Source organism: Cynocephalus volans, chromosome 15, assembly GCF_027409185.1.
Source record: "Cynocephalus volans isolate mCynVol1 chromosome 15, mCynVol1.pri, whole genome shotgun sequence".
NCBI lineage: Eukaryota > Metazoa > Chordata > Mammalia > Dermoptera > Cynocephalidae > Cynocephalus > Cynocephalus volans.
Window position 1 is genome coordinate 31,376,195 of NC_084474.1, and position 20,937 is coordinate 31,397,131.

A 20,937-nucleotide genomic window follows, 5' to 3' on the forward strand; every position below is an offset into this window, starting at 1 on the left:
AGTTATTTCAAAAAGTGGATGTCCATTTGCTGGCATTGCATAGACGGATCAAACTGGCACACTGCCTTTGTAACTCTTGTTTTGTTTTTGTTATTAGAAAATTAGTACCTGCTAGTATTTTCATCTTAATCACATGACATGTCGTTATAGCCAAAAGGAGTGGAAGAGCCTGACTTGGAGATTTTCCCGGGGAAATCCTGAGGTCATTCATTATGAAGTGTACTGCGCAAGAGTGGCTCAGAGTAACCACAGTGCTATTTATGGCTAGAGCAATTCCAGCCATGGTGGTTCCTAATGCCACTTTATTGGAGAAACTTTTGGAAAAGTACGTGGATGAGGATGGTGAGTGGTGGACGGCCAAACAAAGAGGGAAAAGGGCCATCACAGACAATGACATGCAGAGTATCTTGGACCTTCATAATAAGTTACGAAGTCAGGTGTACCCAACTGCTTCTAATATGGAATATATGGTAAGGAAATTTTTCAAGTGGTATGTATAAAAGAAATGTTTATTGATGCTTTTAGCCACCATGGTTCAATTTCCTCCTGCTATTCTTTAGTCTTTTGTCCTGTGTGAAATAAAAAAAAAAAGATTTTAAGGGTGCCTTCCTCTGCATATCCCTTTATTAGTGTTCCTCTTGTTTATAAAAGCTCTTTGAATTTCAGAGTAGAATTAAATATGTACTAAATGCTCTAAATTCTATTCTTACCAGGAAGGTTACTATACTGAAAATGCTGAACAGCTGGTGTATTTGCTTTTAAGTAACTTAGTTGAATAATTGCTTCCTAATTCCTGATAGACTCTTCCTATGAATGGTGAACCTGAAAAATTCATAGAATAATAATTTGAAGAAGCTTTCTAGATTGCTGATATATACACAGTTTCCAATGGGCCTTTGTTTCTTAGACATATGTAAATGATATTGTAAAGGATAGAATTCTATGGTTGCTTTATGTTGAAGAGTGCTTTGGTAATGGTCTTTTTTTTTTTTTTCCTGAATTTTTTATTTGTGAACTTTGAAGTATGAAAATAAGCATGGCCAAAGGATTAAATAAAAATATACAATATATTTATATATATAGGTTTAGGTTTATGTTAATAACTTTATATTTACTCAGAGTAAATTAGCAAGTTTAGGAAACAAAATTACTTCAAGACTATTAGCTTATAACTCATTAGTATGCTACTTCATACCCTAAATATTTAGACAACTTTTCAGAAATCTATTATATTACTTATGTGGATTAGGGATGCATTAGCAAAACTTGATAATAAATAGTCACTGGTGATAGCAAAGCTTATTTAATGAGCATTGGATATGAAATTTCTCCCTTAGGTACATTGCAGGGTACAGTTAATTTTAATGCATTCTAGTTTGTTTGTTTTTTTTCCCCTGCATTTATATTAGTTTTGATGAATATTCTCCATTTAGGTAACTTTTCTGAAATATGGAAGTTCTAAGTTCCCATTTCCCATTACAGAATATGGCATTATACTATTTTAACTTTTACTGGAAAAAATATTTACCCTGGAGAAAGTAGGTAGCCCTCAAGAGAACTCATCAGATGAAGAATTGGGGTCCAGGAATCACACTGTCTGGCGTTAAATTCTGGCACTGACATCCACAGTTATGTGACTTTGGCACAGTAGTTTCTACTAAGTTTCCTTGTGTCTGTCATATGTACATGCCTCAAAGGGTTGTTGTGAGGAGTAAATGAGATTAGCTCATTATCAGGTGTATTGCAAGGTCTCAGTTAATGTTACTAAGATATACAGAACTAATTTTCTGTCTCCTCATACTACATCTTCTCAAGATTCTGTTCAGGATATGACATCTGTAACGTCTTACATTTCTGCCTCTTGTGTATTTTCGAGTGTTTGTCCAAAGTGAGAAATTCTATGACTTTATCTGTGAACCTTCAAACAGAAAGAGCCAATTATGGAGTCTTTTCAACTAGGCCACTCTGTTCTTATTTCGTGGGGATAGGTATTCAGTTCATTTTTATTTAAAATAAGGAAGAACTTGGGAATTCAAAACCACAAATAGAAATCTCAGAATATTTGTGTGTGTTTTAAGTAGTATGGAAATCATGAAAGAAAAGTTCTGTGATTCGTTTTCATGTCTGATTTCCAAAAGAAATAACTGCCTATTATATGATGGCTGGTAAGAGATGTTTATGTGAGTTTCTTTTTAGTTTCACTGGTTTCATTCTATCCTTGAAATGTAGATTTAGAAACCAGCCAGGGTTTATGTTGTGTTGCCCTTAGATACTGTTAGCACTGGAACTGTGTCTTGGCCATTAACTAGGATGCAGAGGACTTCATTGCCCAACTGTAATACTAGAACACATTTTCTAGAATATACACTTGAGGAGAAGTCTACAAGATCAATACTATTTTATTTGACATACTTTTAATTTATGTATTTTATAATAATAAAAGTATAGGCATTGATCAATCTTGTAAAAGTACAGTTTATTCACATAGTTGTTTAAAATGTATTTATTCTGAGAAAACAAAATTAAAAACTGGCCAATGAGCTGTTTTCTGTAAAATCTGCAGTGTCCTATGAATGGCATCCCTTTGGCTACTTGTACCCTATATGTCATTTCACATTTATTGTTTGAATTGCCAGTTACCCTACTTGCACTTGGTGCTTAGTCTACTTTTTGTCCTTGAACCTATGTAAGCCAAGCAACATCCACACTTATTAACATTACATCCCTACGATAATTCTTATCCTCATTTAACATGTAGTGTTAAAAATTGAGTCCTGAAAGCCATATCTTCCCTTGAAGAGCTTTTAGGTTTATTTAGAGGAAAGAATAGACATATTTGAAATTTTTCTATTAAGCAAGAAAACAAAACTCTTTATTCATGCCTACGAATAATACCAAGGGAGCACAGAATAATATAATATTACTAATTGTGAGAGTTCAGCAGCGGGGAAGATGAGTTCAATAAATGTTGTTTCTTGAAGGTGGTCAGGACCACGAATTGTAGGAAACAGTGGAGGGCATACGTCAATCAGAGGAAGTGGCGGGAATTGGCAGGCTGGTTGTAGGTAAGAATCAGACTAGGTTAATAAAGCACAGACCTATGGCAGAATGAGGAAGGAGAGAAATGAGTTATTGGTGTGGAAACCAGTAATCCTGAGGAGGGAGCATACCTACCTTTAATTTAGGGTAAATTGAGAAACTGGAGCTTTTAGGACATCAGATGAAGCTACAGTGGATAGCAGTAAAGAGACAGTGGAGATACCATGAAGAGGCAGTGGATTTTAGAACAAAAATAGTATTGGCTTTGGACCTAGATAGCAGGTTCACATTTCATCTCTCCTGCTTCCTGGTATGTGAACTCCGATAGTCAGCAACTATTCTGGGCATTGTTTTTCTCACTGGTAAAATGGGTAGAAGAATATAAACTCCACAGGTTGTAATGAGATAAAACATTTGATATTGTTCAGCATATTTGCTTTCTTCAAGCCATTCCTGCCATGAGTTTTAAGACCCCATCACTTAGATCTTTTATCACCATATTCTTGTTCCTGCTCATCTCTTGAAAGTTTGTTTCTCAGGTTTTTACTTTTGTCCTCCTTCCTTCCTATGTCGTCATCTATTTGTGGCTCCATATTCTATGTCTCCATCCGACAGCCCTGTCCTTGAGCTTCATTTTCATGTTTCCCACTGGCCGTTCGTCATCTCCATGTGTATCACTGCACGTTACTTCACGCTGAAGATGTCTTAAAAAGAGAACTCAATGTCTTATCCTTTCCCTCCACCCTCACCCGCCAACCTGCTTTCCTTCCTGGGTTTTTTCTTAGTGAATATCATCAGCATGCTCAGTCTTCTCTAAGAAACCAACCAATTAGCCAACAAGCAAAAAATGGGAAATAGGACATATCCTCAGCTCCTGCCACCCATGTCCACAGAACAAATGCACACAAACATAAATACAATCAGTCTTCAAAAAGTTCATGGAAGCATTCATATTATTCAATTATGTTTTTCCAAGAATTTTCTGAAGTATGCTAGGACACAATTACTTGCCAAATTCTGTAGATTCTGTCTCAGAAATGTCTTTTGAATCTGCCTTTTCTGTTTTATCCTTGCCTTTGCTCATTATCTCACAGCTACATGGGTACCACCGCTTCCCACCCAGCAGACTATACTGATCTGTTCCTACTTTATTTCTAATTTAGTCCACTGTCCCCACTGTTACTAAAACTGACATTTCTTTCAAACAAATTGTGCTGGTTTCTCAGCTACACAAAAGTTCTGTTGGCTCTTGGCTGCTCACAAGTTAAAGCCCACCATGATTAGCTTATAAAGGGAGGCATGTGTAGTCTGATCTTCCCCATAGCCCCCACCTCCCTTGTGTGTATCTGAACCTGTGTTCACAGTCAACTTATCGCCGTTCTTGTGATGGCCATGTGTCCTCACGCTTCTGTGCCTCTTTGCTCATTCAGTGTCCTCTGTGCCTGGAATGCCTGTGCTTCCTGTCTCCTCCTAACAAACTCTTAATGTATCCCACAAGACTAAACTCAAATAAATGTCTTTCCTATAAGGCTTTCTCTGGTGTACCTGTTCCTCTGCCCACTCCTCAAGTACTTAATTGCAGCCTATTTGTAGTATTAAAGTTCTGTTGCAATGAAATATTTACATGTCTGTTTTCCTTTCTAAGACTTTGAATTCCTAGAAGGTTAGATCATACCTTATTTATCTTTATATCCCAGTGCCTGGTGCATAGAAGAGGTACTAAGTAAATGTTCATTGATTGAATATTGTGAATGCTTGATAAATATGTGTTGAATGAAGGGGTGAATGGAAGAATAGGTAAGATTACATATGAGACAATATGTAGGACAGGTAAGAAAGAGGAATTGAAATAATAAAAGTTCTGGAAGGTAAGATATCACCAATACCAGGGATATTGACACTTCAGAGGAAGGCATAAATGCTTTAATAATTCAAGATATTTTTTTTCTATTTTTTCAAGTATTTATGGGAATATTAAGGATTGTTCTGCAGTATAGAGCGAGTGAGGTAATAGTAAAGGTGTTAAAATATTCTGGAATTTAAAAAATAAAATGAATTAATGAGTATTTACCACTTGTTACAGATTTTTGACACAGAACCACTAAAACATGATGGATTGACTTAAATCTAAAATAGTTTACTATTATACAAAGTGTACCTAAGTCTAGATAGACTTTAGCAGCCAGGGCACTTGACCTACCTAAAGAGGACATGTGACCCAATTATATAAACCATTTCCCACCATTACTGCTGTTTCCATGTCTTTTTGAGAACTGTGGGCAGACACTCTGCTGGGAGGCTTGGTGGCTATGCATGCTTACTGTCACCTCACACAGGGGTGAGGATATGGGCAGACCCTGGGCACAGCATTTTCCAAATGTAGAAGAAAATACATCTGATGACCTCTCCTTTGCTAGGTAGTCAGAGGCTATGAGCCAAACAACTGATGGTACTTCCAGTCTGTAGTGCGCATTGATGGCTGCAAACCAATGGCTTGGTTCCAGTTCGCCATTTACGTTCTTGGCCATGCTTAAAATTGGAAATCTGTTTTTTGTTTTGTTTTGTTTTTCTTTAACTTCTGTGCTTCGGTTCAGCAGATAATTCTAGAAACTGGACATGGGACAGCCTAGTTTGTTGAAGGGGGTGATGCTACTCTGGGATCTTTAGCTTGTGAGTTGCTCTGTTTACTTTCATAAACCCATATTTTCTGACATTATTTGCCATCAGCAACATATATCTAGAATAAATACAGATAAAGAAATGATGGCCTCGTAACTTGTTTACCCATAACTCAGTGTTTACACATTTCTTAATCATGCTAACAGTGTCAGGAATTCATTGCAATCAAGATTTTATTGTAGCTCTTGATTCCTAAAAAGAGTAGTTTTCTCTTTCTATACTGGTGCTTGATAATTTTCAAAAATTAAATATTTTTATCTTTTATTCATGTGCAGTATCTACATGCACTTAAAGGTGCATAAAATCTCTTGGTTCAAAGAATATCATCATTATTTAAAGTTCCTAAAATTTCTTTATTCTAAATTTAAAATAGCTTATTGATTTTTAATAGTATTGTTTAGATACAGTAAAGTTATGTTTTGTTTTAAGTATCTTTGTCTACACAATTTTATGTTTACAGAACTTTAATTTGAATAGGATTTTTAAAGACATTGACACTTCAATGTATTTTTCTTTTTGAATCACAGATGGCAATACCTGTAGGAAGAAAAGTGACATTATAACCCAGTTCTGTTGAACTTAATAATTACCCTGGAGTTCTAGGAGACAAAAGAATCCCCTTTAAATGTCAGCAACATATCTAGGGATTTAGAAAGTCAAGAGAAGAAAAGTAGTTTCAATGGGAGAATCCAAAGCCAGAAGTGTACTGTTATACATTTTTTCCTTCAGCATATATTGGGAGTTTACGACGTGCTAGGCACTATCTAGGGCCTAGCAGTGAACACAACACACATTCTTCCTTGCATGGAATAAGTGTGAAGGCCTTAAATCTCCAGGTGGCTGACAATGTGAGCATGGAAGTGTTGTAGGACATGAGGCTGGAGATTTAATTGGGGAGGACAGATGTAAAGACCGCAACTTTTAATTTGAGTGGTAAGAAGCTGTTTGAGGCATTTGAACAGAGGAGTAGCATGATTTTACTCACCCTTACTCAGGATCCTTCTGGTTTTGTTGACTTTAGGCAGTGGGAGGAGGGGCACGGCTGTGAGCAGGGAGACTAGGCAGCTACAGTAATCCGTCCAGGAGTAGATGGTGGCTAGGAGTAGGGTGGTCGCTGTGAAGGTGGTGACAAGTGGCAGGAGTATGAATATAATCTTCTTTGTAACCGTAACATTAATCTTGAAAGTCAATGAGGCCTTATTATAAGGCGAATGAAATTGACTTGGCTCTCCAGGCAACCAGTAGGCTGGGATTTCCTGTATCTGGTACAGGATCTAAATCCATCCAAGCCTTGACTGCAGTTTTTGAAAACTGATGGCAATTTCTAATCTGGTTTAAATATGAATGGAAAAGATTGTGGATCGTGTCACCTTGTAGGGACTTCCGGAATGGCTGCAGAGATTCCAGAAATTGCAGGTTACTTGTTACTCATTTTCCTAACACAACCCCGAGAGATAGAGGAGGTGGAACCCAACTTCTGCCTCCTCATTTCCCAGGATAAAGATGCCTGCTCTTTTCCTACCTGGTCTGCCCTCCCCTCCCATAACCCAATTTCTTCCTTCTCTCCCTGCAACAGAAGGTAAGAACTTTAGCATGAGAAGCAGAACAAGACAGTGGTCCAGTTCTGTTCAGTAATCACCAATTGCACTTTCCTGGGGTATATCATTGGGATTTTATTTCATTTTTGAGGTAGCATGGACAGATTTTGGATACGGAGTATGGCTGTACAGTTTTTGCCTGAAAAAACGGAACATTGGAGCTGCCATTTTCTAAGATGGGGAAGAATGTGGATAGACCAGCTTTTGGTACAGAAAGTCAGAACTAAATTTTGGACATACTAAACTTGAGATTTAGTTTAGATATCCAAGTGAATTTGTCAAGTATGCAATTAGACATAGCGCGATGAGATATATGTGGTCCAATCTCCAACATGAAGTTAAGATTCATCAGCATTTTGATGGTATTTAAAGTTATAAGGAGAGGTTAGATTGTCAGGGGAATGAGTATAGATAGAGAGTTTCAAGAAGTGAGCCCCTGACACACTCTGAAGTGTAGGTGTGGGGGGAGTGTGAGGAGGAACACTGAGGGGAATTAAGAATTAGGTGGAAAACCAGGGGGGCGTGATGGCCTGGAAGCCAAGTGAAGGAAGGCAGAAAGGATGGTCAACTCCATCAGATGATGCTGATAAAGCTCAAGTAAAGTGTGGATATGACAGTTTTATAATATACCTAACAATATGTATGGCCCTGAAGATCTGCTAAAGCAGTTACAATGGCCCGGGACTGATTCAGGGAAGAGTGGGATGGGAGAAACTAGCAGATTATTCATTACCTGTGCATCAAGTATGCAGCGTCTCCTATAGGCCAGGTGTCCACAGTCTTAACTCTTTTTTAACCAAAAGTTTTCAACTTAGTTTTAGAAGAGATAATGTACTTAGGGAACATATTTCAAACTTTATGATGGTCAATAAGAAAATGTAATTTCTTTGTATTTTTTCTTTCTTTGCTGAATGTCTTCACTGAATGCCTTCATTAAAAACTGAAAATATTCACTTTTAATCACATATAACCACAGTTAAGTGTGATGTTTAGTTCAGAAACATTCTCTCTTTGCTGCTGTTCAGACTGTATTCTCTCACATATTCCTTATGGGAATTTATACAACCAAATAATTACGTACGACTTAAAATTTAAGTTCTCATTTTTAATGATTTTAATAACTTAATTAAAGACAAGTCTTTATAAAAATGGTAATACGTCATTATTTATGTATATAGTATGGAAAAAAAATATATATATGAGGGTACTTCAAAAAGTTCATGAAAAAATAGAATTGAAAGATAATACGAATCTTTCCATGAACTTTTTGAGGCACCTCTCATATATATAAAATATCTAGTTTATAGGAAGGAAAATGTGAAAATTCAAGTGGTAATGAATTGGAGAAAGTATTACAGTCAGTATGCTAAGTAACCCTGTCCTTATTTTTCTGAATATTTGTTGCCTTTAGAGAATGATTGGCAGTTGGGGATGGCTTCACTGTGTTGGTGGCTTTTGAGCTGAGTGCTGAATTACAGCGGAGTCAGCTAAACAGATACAGAGACCTGTCATTCTAGGGGGAAAGGATACCAGGCACAACGTCTTTAAGTCAGGAACAAAGTTGGATTTTCACAGAGAAGGCTAGTGTGACTGAATTTTATTCAGTAATGGGGGAAGTCATAGAAAATAAAGTAGACATATAAGCACAGGTCAGAATCTTTTGGGGCCTTATAGATGAAGAGAAGTTTGGATTTTAGTCTGAGCGAGATGAAAAGCCATTGGGCAGTTTCTTGCAAGGGACTGACCTGGTTTTACTTCTTTTTTCAGTTTCATAAAATTACTCTGACTACCTATAGAGAATGGTCTAAAGGAGGCCATGGCTGGAAGCAGAGAGACAGTTAGGGAACTATTATATTCTGAGTGAGAGGTGATGGTGACTTGGACCAGGGTGATAGTGTTAAATGGAGAGAGGTGGGTAGTTTCAGAGTATGTTTTGATGGTATTGCTGACTGGTTTTGCTGATAGCTTTAATGCAAAGGTTATAGGTTAAGGAGGAATCTGTGATGTTAGCTTTTTCCAGTCCCTTGATGGGTAGTTGATGCATTTGCTGAGACAGGAGGAGAAACCAACAGGAGAAGGTGAGGATGAAGTCGGGAGGGGTTTATTTTTGGCTGAGAGTGTGAGGCTGTGCCATCCTCAGTTGCCTTGCATGGTCAATTGGAGACGTGGGACTCAAGATGAAAATGTGGAAATCATGTGGATATGATTAGGAGCCAGCAGAACTGAATGGTCTGTATCACTTCATCCAAGAAAAAGATTTTTGTGGACAAGGGTTGGATGCCTTCAGTTGAGCCCTGGGCACGGCACTCTGTGGAGATTGAGCAGAAAGGAGAAGCTGGCAAAGAAGCTGAGAAGTAGTCAGCAAGGTTGGTGGAAAAGATGGGATAGATTGGTGTCCAGAAGCCTGCAGAAGAGTGTTCAACAAGGGTGAAGTCATTTTTTTCCAAAACTTGTGAGAAGCTGCGTGAGATGAGGAAGAAAACTCAACAGTGGCTTTGTCAATACAGATTCGTTGGAGACCTTTAGAAGAGTAATTTCAATGGTGGGGCATGACCAGAAGTCTTATTAAAGAGGTCAGAAGAGAAGGCGGCTGGGGGACGGGGGGGCGCATGGAGAAATACCTTTAACGCCTCAAGATAACATTGCTGTGAAGGAATCAGAGAAATGGGATAATCAGCTACAGAGGAATGTGAGAAAGCATTTTATTTTTTTATTTTTCATTTATTTTTTTTTTGGCAGTTGTCTGGTACTCGAATCCTGGACCACGCTCTAACCAACTGAGCAAACCAGTCATCCCTGTTTTTGTTTTTTTAGAGAAAAAGTTTATAGGTTGATAGGAATTACCAAGTTGAAAAAGCACTTGACATAGGAGGGAGAAAATATAACTTCAAAGTCAGTTTATTTATTCTGACAGGCAAGGCCGAGACTATGGTACAGAAGCAGGTGACATAAAACTGTACTTTATAGTGCTGAAGACACAGCAAATCCATATGTGAAATACTGAATGAGTGACTGAGATCAGATGTTGTCCAGAGAAGGGAAACTGAAATGACAGAAGTGTTCGGGGAGGGGTAGCTCTCGACTGGAATGGAAGAAGAGCATCGAAACTTTGGTCTAGAAAGGAAAGGCCAAGAAATCTGTTAGATCAAGAGTGCTGTGAACAAAGCAAGTACAACCTGAACAGACAGAAAGCAGTGCTGTTTCACACACACACCCATGCTTTTCTTCCATCTGCCTTGGATTTTTTTGATGCTGACTGAATCTTGCCAGGTGCACTGGGCTCTGCAGACGTCAGAATGCCTTATGCCCTTTTTGTTTTCTCTCTAATGAATTTCTACTCTTCCTTCAAGACTCACCTGAAACATAATGTGCTTTTGTCTGAAACCCTCCCATGCAGAGCCAGGTGCTGCCCCCACCCCAGTTCCTTGGCTTCCATTATCTCTTTCACGTGCCCCTACTGTTTATGTTCTTTTATCTTTCTCTAGTCTTACATTCTTTTGTGGGAAAGGAGTGTGCTGTAGTAATCTTTGCATTCCCCAGCTGAGCAGCTGACACATGCTCTAAGCTCAGTTTGTGCTAATTGGAGGGAAAAAATGGAATGAATGAAAAGATGACTAGATTTTCAGCAGTGATTGAAAGTGGTCAGAGTGAAAACAGATTTGATTAATTCTGTTTTGACGAGATAGTGCTATTAGAAAATGGCAAAAGCATTATTTTCAGATAAGTATTATGTTTACATTTCACTTAAGTTTATATTTTTAAGTACAGTGGCTTTTTGGTTAGGGCAAAATCATTCTTTAGTAATCATGACACATGGTTAAATAGTTACTGGATTTCAGTGACTTTAAGAATTACGTTGGGTTACTGACAGCTCTGTCTTATGGGGTGGGGATGGCCAGAACCTCTCTGAAGAGAGGGATAGATCTTCCATGAGGTACAATGATCAGAATGTTGAGGCTCTTGCTGGAGAACTGTTTTCAAGATGTAAATTGCAATGTGGTAAGAAGTACAAATTAATATATTTAAAACTGTAAAATAAATCATAAAGAAATTCAGATTAAAGCAGTGGTCATGGCATGTCTCTTAGGTGGAGGTATATTTTGAAATAGTATTTGAAGTAGGTTATAGTCATTATGTGGTGGTCAGTAAGTTATTGATAAGGAAATGTGTGTGCAGTTGATTCAAAGGGGAGTCATGATCTGTGTGAACTGATCCAAACCTGTGTTCTGGAGATATTTAAGGACACGTTTTCTCAAATGGTGAAAAGAACCTTGTTGTAGTATAAATTATGACAGACTTAAGCAGCACAGCATTATTCATTTTTCATTTCTCTGTTCTCAGCATGCTTACAAAGAAACATTTTATTTGAGGTAACTTGGCCATATTAGTTTGACTTTTTCAAGGGAAACAGTTATTGTAAATTATTCCCAAACTTTGGGTTTATTAACACTTTTAAAATATTCATATATATATATAGGTGCTACCTAAATTTCAGGGGTAGTTGGAGGCTTCAGTGGAAATGTCATCTCGGAAATTTAATGCCAAAAAGGTGTTAAATTAGTCATTGGCAAGAGATTCCAAGCAAAGGTAGGAATAACTTATTCTAAACTTTGGCTTATAATTAATATTGTCTGAAAATTCACATTCTAAGAGGATTATTTACCTTTCATTTGGAACTTTAAGTGGCAGTGATTATCTTGTTTTTCAGTCATTCAGAAAATTGAATTTGAATTTGTACCTTAGTCACATGAATACCAGCAGTGTTCCAAAGCGAATAAAAAGGCTACATTAATCTCAGCAAATTAAGGAGATTCTTAGAGGAAGAGGGGAAGAAGGGCACATTTATTAAGATCTAGTATGTGTCAAGTAATGTGTTAGGCAGTTTGCTAGTAAAAATTCTGTGCGATTTTTATTCTCAGCTACTTATTTATCAGCAGAAAACAAATGCCTCAGTAACAAGGTCTATATGCAGAGTTGTAGACAAGGTTAAGGTAAGCCACAAGGGATGTTGGGGTCCCAGGTTGAAATAGTGTCACAGCCTGGGGAGGGCTGGACCCTGGAAGCGGAGCTGTGTGAGAGGACATAATCACCATCATGGTGAGGCAGAGAGGACTCGGGGTAATATATACTTAAATTCACCTGCTACTCTCTGACTTCCTGTCTGCATCTTCCATTGGCCAAATCCACCCAGAAGCCAGTGGGCAAGACAGCCTGATATAATTCAGAGTTGGGAGCAGCAGGGGGCTGAGATGGCTATGTGGGACAAATGAAGAGGAGATAGCACAAGGTTCTTTGTCAGATTTTCCAATAAGGACTTTTGAAAACCATATTTTAAAAAAAAATTATCATCTTAGAGATTGTTTAAATTTTGAGGAAGATAATGCTAAAAGCATATTCCTGAAGAATGCCTAAAAATCTGATTGAGAATATTAAGGTTATTAATCTAGCTTTGAGCCTCCTAACCATCAAAGAAAACAGGAAACTGGTTTACATAGCTTTCACTGACTGTTTGGAAGTTTATCACTTTATTATTCTTGAAGCAGTCATTATTAGTGAAAACACAAATTTCGGTACAGCAGTATATGAACAATGAGCTTCGTAATATACAGTTTCATTAAACATATATATACATGCACTGAATGTTAAAGTTTTGGTATTAAATTGGAGGTTTCAGTTTCTGTGTCTATAAACTTTCTCTTTTAGTAATTTGTTCAAAAGAAGTTTTTCATTTATCAATCCATCTTTTTTATTTTTGAAGATTTATTCGCAAGTACAATAAATCATTTTTTATTTACTTTTATAATCTAAGTTACTGTCATTTTGATATTTAAATTTAAAAAATAAACTAATGCATGAGTAAGTGATTTATTATGAGATTCATCTTTCCTATCATGCATTTTTCTATGTTTGGATTTTAAATCAATCCTACATCTATCTGAAATTTACTGGGCTATAAATCAACTATACACAGGTATTTATTTTTATAAATGGACAGCATCCATAGATCAAGACTTACAGAACTGATTAAATTAGATGGTGTCTTTCAATTACTAAAAGATTTCCTTAAATACTCAAGTCCCCTCAAACATCCACAACATAGTCTTGAAGATTAAACTACTCCCTCTTAAATGACTATAAAAATAATGAAGCCATTGATACCAGAGGAGAGGATCTGGGGAGGCCCAATGGCCAGGCGCAACCCACTCTGTCCTCTTAACAAGTTCTTGATTCTGCAATAGGAAAGAATTCAAGAGCAGAGTCACAGTAGAAAGTGAGAACAAATTTAATATAACAAATAAAAGATACAGATTTCACAGGGTAAGTGCAGCCTAGCTCCAGAGACTGAGCAGGGCCCACACCAGTTTAATAAAATAGCTTAATACAAATGCAAATGAAATGCACTGTCACAAAGTGCAGGCTGACTCTAGAGTGAGCAGCAGGCTTTCGAGTCAACAGTAGCCTGCCAAAGGCAAGTTTGATACAAAAAGAAAGAAATACACACCTCAGGCAAAGTGCTCGTTGGCTCTAGGAGAGTGAGCAACAGCCGCACCTTCAACCAGGATTCCACTTTTATAGTTTTGCTATCTAATACATCTTCATGCTATATAATGAATATTCAGCTAAGTGGGTGGTTCCCAGTTTTGTAAACCAGTCTTGCACATACTCAGTTGGTTTCCTTTAGAGCATGCTTATTGGTCAAATTCTATCACATGCACTAAATATGTATCAGTTATATTTGGTGCTCTCTAGTGCCTCCAGTAGGAGGTTATTCAAGGGATAAGCTACTTTTTACTGAGCATTCTTGGTCAGTGAGCTGCCCCCCTACATCTCAGCCTCCAGTTGCTGGTGCCAAAAATAGGTGCTATAGACTACCATAGCTCAGGACTTAGGGGCAGAGCTAGAGTCCTAGGGGATTGGTTTGAGACTTAAAGGAGTGGCCTGAAATCTGATCCCTTGGGACTGAGTACCTCCTATTTCAGCATCATAGTCTTGGTTTTATCACAAAGTCAGTAAAAAGATGATATCTGCAAAAACAATCCAAGTTCATCTTTTCAGGAGTTTAAAACAAACATTTCATTTAAGAGCATGATGTATTCTCTCCTCCTGAATTTGTATCACCCATGTATGTTTGAGGCACCAAACTTACGTTCTTGTATTTCTGACTTAACTTAATTACCCATTCCTAGGCCAGCTATGAGACAGGAAATACTCAGTGAGTACATGTTGGTGAATTGTTATAAGCCAGGTGTTATATTAGGTGCCATGGAAAACACACACAAAAAGTATGGCACAGTTTTTATTTAAAATTCTGGTTTAGGGATTAAGACCCAAAGCAACAGAGACAGAGCCAGGAGAATATGTAATAACTGGTAAATTATGTGTAAAGAGATTCAGAGAAGGGTGAGATAAACGCAGTATTGTAGTTGGAATGACTTCCAAGAGGAGAGAGAATGTGAAAGGACTTTGGTGAAAGGATAATGTTTATGTAACTAAGGAAGAGAGGAGAGAATGAACGGCCCTGACAGGGAAAGTATCAGAGGGACTCAATGGCTGGGAAATGTGAATGGACAGGTGCTAGAACCTTGCGACTCAGAGAGTTGTTTGGTGTATAGTCCTGGCACCAGGTGTTAGAGATGTGGTAGGTTGGATTTCTCTCCTGACCCACTGAATCAGAATCTACATTTCAGTAAGATCTCCTGGTAATTTATAAGCACTTTAAAGTTTGAGAGAGTCAACTGTAGAGGGCCCATGTAGAGAAGGGGTGGGATATAAGTGAGGTAGGTAAGCTATGGCCAGACTTGGTGGGTGGGGGCTTGACGGTGAGATGGGATGAGATTAATCAGTAGAAATTCTTTTTAAAAAACATTTATTTTAATTAATTTATTTTTATTGTACATATTTATGGGGTACAGTTTGTAGTTTCAATACAAGCATATATTGTCTGATCTAATCAGAATAGTTAACATATCTATCACCTAAACATTTATCATTTCTTTGTGGTTGTATCATTCAAGATCCTCTTTTCTGTCTATCTTGAAATGTGCAATACAGTATTATTGGCTGTTGTTACCTTAGGGCATCAGAACTTATTCTTCCTATCTAACTGTAGCTTTGTAACTTTTTACCTACCTACCAGCATTTCCCTGGCCACTCCTCCCTTTCCCTGCCTCTGGTAACCACTGTTCTACTCTGTTTCTTTTTACCCTCTCTTTTTATTTTTCTTAATTGACCTGTGGTAATTATATATATTTATGGAGTACAGTATGATATTTGGGTGCATTCATACTGTGTGCAGTGATCACATCAGGGTGCTTAGTGTATCCATCACCTCAAATATTGATCACTTCTTTGTGTTAGGAATGTTCAACATCAATTCAACTAGCTAGTCAGTCAGTAGTTATATCTGTGTGGCATTTAAAGGGGTCAGACCATGCCAGTCAGTTTTCCATTAAATTTTCTCTATTTGCTAATTTATTTATTTTCTTCACTGGTGAATCTAAAGAACTCTGTAAATAAACTGCTTAACCACTTCAGTGTCATCTGGGGTATTCTCTTTGGTAGACTAATTATACCTTCTCTAATAAGTACTTATCAATAACTTTGCTGATGAATGGATGCCCATTACTTCCACCCTCACCACTGATCTTTAGGGTAATTTGTGTGTGAAGAGTCTAATTACACAAATTTGCATCAATCACACAGTCTCACAGAACTTTACTCTATATCCTTTAATATAATCTAAGACTAAATGCTGATCAATGGAAAAGTTCTTTAACATTAGATATTCTGTGTGAAATTAATGTTTCATTTTTACTTGAGAAATAGTCCACCTTCTCCTTCAGTTTTTTATTAACATTCTCAAAGCCTGCCTCAATGATCAACTCATCTTCAGACAAATTCTTAGTGCCTTATTAACATTGGTCTCCAACTCTTTTTAATGTACTACAATAATGATTTTGAAGTTATAAAGAGTAAACAATTCCCAGGACATGAATTTTCAAATTTTGTAAATGTGGAAAGAGCTATAAATTTACTATGGTGAGGAAGATATATTTGAAAATACTTAATCCTTTTTAAGAGAAAAATGTATTTTCAATATCAAAGAGAAAGAAAAAGTTATATCTAATGACCATTTTGGCCTAAGGTACAGTTATACATCTGACAGGTAAGCTAGCTGTATTAATTGTAAAAACTACATTTTTGAATGATGTCCACCTGTCATTGACTGCCTATTTTACTAGAGTAGAGCAGGATAGCAGATATTGTGGTAGGAATGTGAATTGTATATGCTCACTCGTATTTCACAAGGGATAACAGTCAATTAAATTTTCATATATGTCTAGATAGCTACATCATTTCCAATTTCTACAAGCACAGTATTTTAGTACTAAAGTTACTGTATACTACTAGTTTACTTTTGAAAGTCCTTTGTCAAGATTTACAACTTCTTACACACACATATTCACACTCGAAGTGAGAAAGCCTCCATGTTGAACTGGCTTAAAAATATCATTGAGACAAAGTGTCAGTAGTATTGTAAATGTTTGTTTTAATAATAAAACTTCATTGAAAATTTTGCTATATTCTAAGAATGAACAACTTACAGATGTAGTAGGAAAAGAGAGTTGATTTTATTTCTACACACCTCAAATACCCATTTTATAACGAAGTAGTAATTTTAGTGTGGTGTGGCTTTAAATGAGTGCTGGGTGAATAGTTCAGAGAGAAAAAAGCAGCTCTCTAGGCCATCTTGATTTCATTTACAAGCCTGAATTTAAATAGGAATGTGTAGAGACTAACCTACATTTAAATGGGATTCCTATGAATTATTGGCGGTCTTAAAACCTGAAATATTATGTTGTAGCATAAAAATATACGTACCGTACTTTTGTCATGTCATGGTAATGTTTCTTCCAGGACAGCTATAGTTTCAATGATTTTTTTTTTAAAGGATATTCACGATTTGTATTATTGAACTTGACCTAACATCTACGCTTGATGAGATTCTTTAAATAGGTAATTACTTTTGAAATTGTCAATAATTAATATTTATTAAACATTGATAAAGAACTAAGTTTTAGTTGCATTCCCCTCTGCTTCAGTTCTTACATTAAAATAATATATACCATTATTTTAGCAATATTATAGTTTATTTCATATGCTTTCTTCCTATTTTTATTGGATTAAAAAATTGTCATACCTTAAAAACAGCTTATCTGTAGTATGTACTCAACTTTTGAATTTTAGTCCTTGAAGTGGTTTGAGTTACATTTTATTTCAGCTGATATATTTTACAAATAAGAAAACTTAGCTAAAAGCATTTGAATGATATGTTTTAGGTTTTATTCCAATTTCTACACAACAGAAATATAAACAAAATTTTGAAATATAACAGATGTATGAGTTTGGAACCAGTTGTATATATCCTCTCTAAAAGGGATGCATCTTCAATTTCATAAGAAGAATAGACATCTAAGATTATAGACTCGTGTGTAAAACAAGAGTAAATTGACCTTGAGTCTTAAGGACTCTTTCTAAGGGCTCAGCTGGGGTGGTCCTAGCTCGGGATCTTACATGCTTATCATGATCTCAGCTGCCATCATCTGAAGGTTTGCAAAATTAAGGTCTCCTGCCTGGGCTGGGGAAATGCAAACCACCGGAGCAACTCCTGCATTCCTCTTTCTCTGTGTGGTCTCTTTGTTTTGTCTTTCCAGCCTCTTCCCAGTAGCTGGACTTGTAATTTGTTGGCTTAGGTCTGTCAAGGTGTGTCTTAAAGGAGAGAGAGAGAGAGACAAAAAAAACAAAAAACAAAAACAAAAAAACAGAAGCTGTATTTCCTAACCTAGCCTCGGAAGTCTTACTGCCTCATTCTATTATTAGAAGTGAGTCATTATCAAGCATAATTTGAAGGGGAGAAGAGGGGATTTGACTCCACCTTTTGTGGGAAGGGTATTTTAAAACCATCACAATGGTTTCAAGGCGTTTTTTTTTTTTTTTTTTTTTTTTGAGCCATCTAGGAACAGATAGTTCCTAAATAAATAAATAATGTTCTTCTTGTGGTTCCTGGCTGCTCTTTGAATATGAGGTTGCTAGGTTCGAAACCTATGCGAAAGGAACGTGCTCTGCAAGAATCTGATTTCCAGGATTGAAGACAAGAATTTGTCTCATAAGGACAATCTGCTTTCCATGGAACTCTACCTGGAAACCTGCTTGCTTTTGAGAGATGATTATTTCTCTAAATTTCTAGACACAAAAGAAAATCAGCATTTTACCCAAATTTATTGTTTCTTACGTAATTTTTGTTTGGACAAATAATGACAAGAACTTGAATTATATCATCTTTGTATAATAAATTAAATATGTAATTATAAAATTAAATAAAGTTAATTAATAGTATGCCCATAATTGGCAAATAAAGTGCTTGAGTGATAGTTATGTATAAGCATAAGTTTCTGATGTCTGTATCATAAAACTGGTCATCTTGAATATTCAACATTAATTCAAAGTAAAATTAAAGCTTTTATGAAAATCAACTATGTTTGCTGCTCTTAATTTTTTAAGTTGCTTCTAAGTACACTTTGGTATTTTTGTTAGATAATAAAGATGTACTGTAATAAGAATATTCTTACTCTAATCATGTAGCAACTTTGTGTCTTTGAAAGCATGATTTTCCATATTTCAAATCCACAATGGAATGGAGAGGAATGTTTATTTATGAAAAATTATATGAATTAAGAAACTTCTCTCCAGAAACTTTTTTTTTTTCCATGCCTCTTTGTCCCTAGTGTCCTATTTTTTTTTTTTTTGGTGTCTCATCATGGTTAGGTTTCTTTCATTCTTTACAAATCAAAGCAAGCAAACACATTCTCCTAGACCCTAACATCTTATCTAGCTTCTGCCCTATCTCTCTTCTTCCTTTCCAAAGTATTGGGAAAGTAAGCTACACTTGCTTTCTCTACTTTTTCTTTCCATTCACTTATTCGCCCTCTGTTCTGATTTCTCCACCTGTCATTGATCTGAAATTGCACTTAATCATGAATTAGTATTTAGAAAATCTTATCTTTCTCTGTGGCATTTGACCTCTTTCCCATTCTCTACTCCTGAAATCTCTCGTTTCATTGCTTCTATAATTTAATCCTCTTAGTTTCACTTTACCTTTCTGATCCCATTTTTCCTGGCTTCTTTCACTGTCTCATTGTTTTTCTTCTCCCCTTTGATTTTTATAACTAGGGATTTTCTTTTTATTCCTCTTTTCACTTATATATCATATTCCCGTAGACATCTATCTGTGGGTGAATAACTTCAAAATTCATATGTTAAGAGCATGCTATTTTCCTCTGGAACCCATCCAGTTATATACCATCACATTTTACTTGGCACATATACTGCATGTATCACAGATACTTCATAGATCTCTCCTGAGATACACATAGAAATACATGGACACACTTCTATTACAGTAATCTATTTCTCTTTCCGTATTTTTTTTCTCCCAATTTGGTAACCTTATTAGTCTTCAACATTTCTTTCCCTCACCATCTATCTCCAGTCGTCCATCAACTTCTCGGAATTTAAATTCCTAAACATGATTTTATTCCATCTGCTCCTTTATTGCCATCACCTTAGGTCATGTCCTCATTTTCCATTTCTAAGACCATTTTTCTGTCTTCTTAACATACTCATAGTCCTGTAATCGTAGTGCCAAAATTGAATCCAGTTCTATCTGACTCTGTTTTTACCACTGTACTTACTATAAGGCCCGTTTTTCAATAACAAGCTAAATACTAAACCAGGGACTGGCAAAATTATTTCAGTAATTATTTCACTGAAATAATTTATTCGGTAATTTTTTCTTAATAAATTATTTTGAAAGTATGAATTATTCACTCATATTGAATTTGACGTATGAAAATAATACATGTTTTTATAGAGATGTATTAACCATTCATGTATTTAACAAACCTTTACTCATCACCTTATTTATATGAGAGATACAGAAAATAGGCCAAAGATACCAGCATAGGTTAAATAATTTTGCTCCCACGCAACTCAGTCTCATGAAAGAGGTAGACATGTAGAGAAATACTAACATTGTAATGTCAGAGGTGCTAAACAAAGGAGTGTAACAAAGCTTTAACAGCCCCAAGGAGGGAAAAGCTTACATCTAAGGGAATTGAGAAGGTGTCACAGAAAAAGTATTTTATAAAGCTGGATTATGAAGACAGAGTAGAGATCTGTCTGACAAGTAATTGGGAGAAGGATGTTTAGGCAGTGGGAATAATGTCAGCAGGAGCAAGGAATAAGCTGTCTAATGACAGGGAACTGTGGGACCAGGAACTTTATGCATATGGGGATTTGTTGAATGTGTTTAGACAGACATATCATTTAGGTGTATTTGTGTTCACTTAGGTAATGTAAACACTTACGGGAACAAACAGGAGGGGTAAGAGATGGAAACGAGATTGATTTGGAGGCTAGTGCAAAAATCAAGGTGACTTTTGAGTCTGGTAAGAACCTAGACTAAGGTATTGATTTTACAAAGAAGTAGGAAGGAAGAAAACACAAAAACTGAGCAGCAGTGTATTTTGAGGAAATGTCTAAACTCTACATATGTGCATTT

General features: G+C 36.4%; 1 protein-coding gene across 1 annotated transcript in view; it reads left to right on the top strand.

The window, feature by feature from the left end:
• Nucleotides 1-212: 212 nt before the first annotated feature.
• CRISPLD1 (cysteine rich secretory protein LCCL domain containing 1) overlaps nucleotides 213-20,937 on the top strand; it is a 39,625-nt gene continuing 18,900 nt past the window's right edge. The window contains exon 1 of the mRNA XM_063079955.1: nucleotides 213-470. Within this exon, the coding sequence (XP_062936025.1) occupies nucleotides 213-470 (258 nt within the window). The remainder of the gene's footprint in view (nucleotides 471-20,937) is intronic.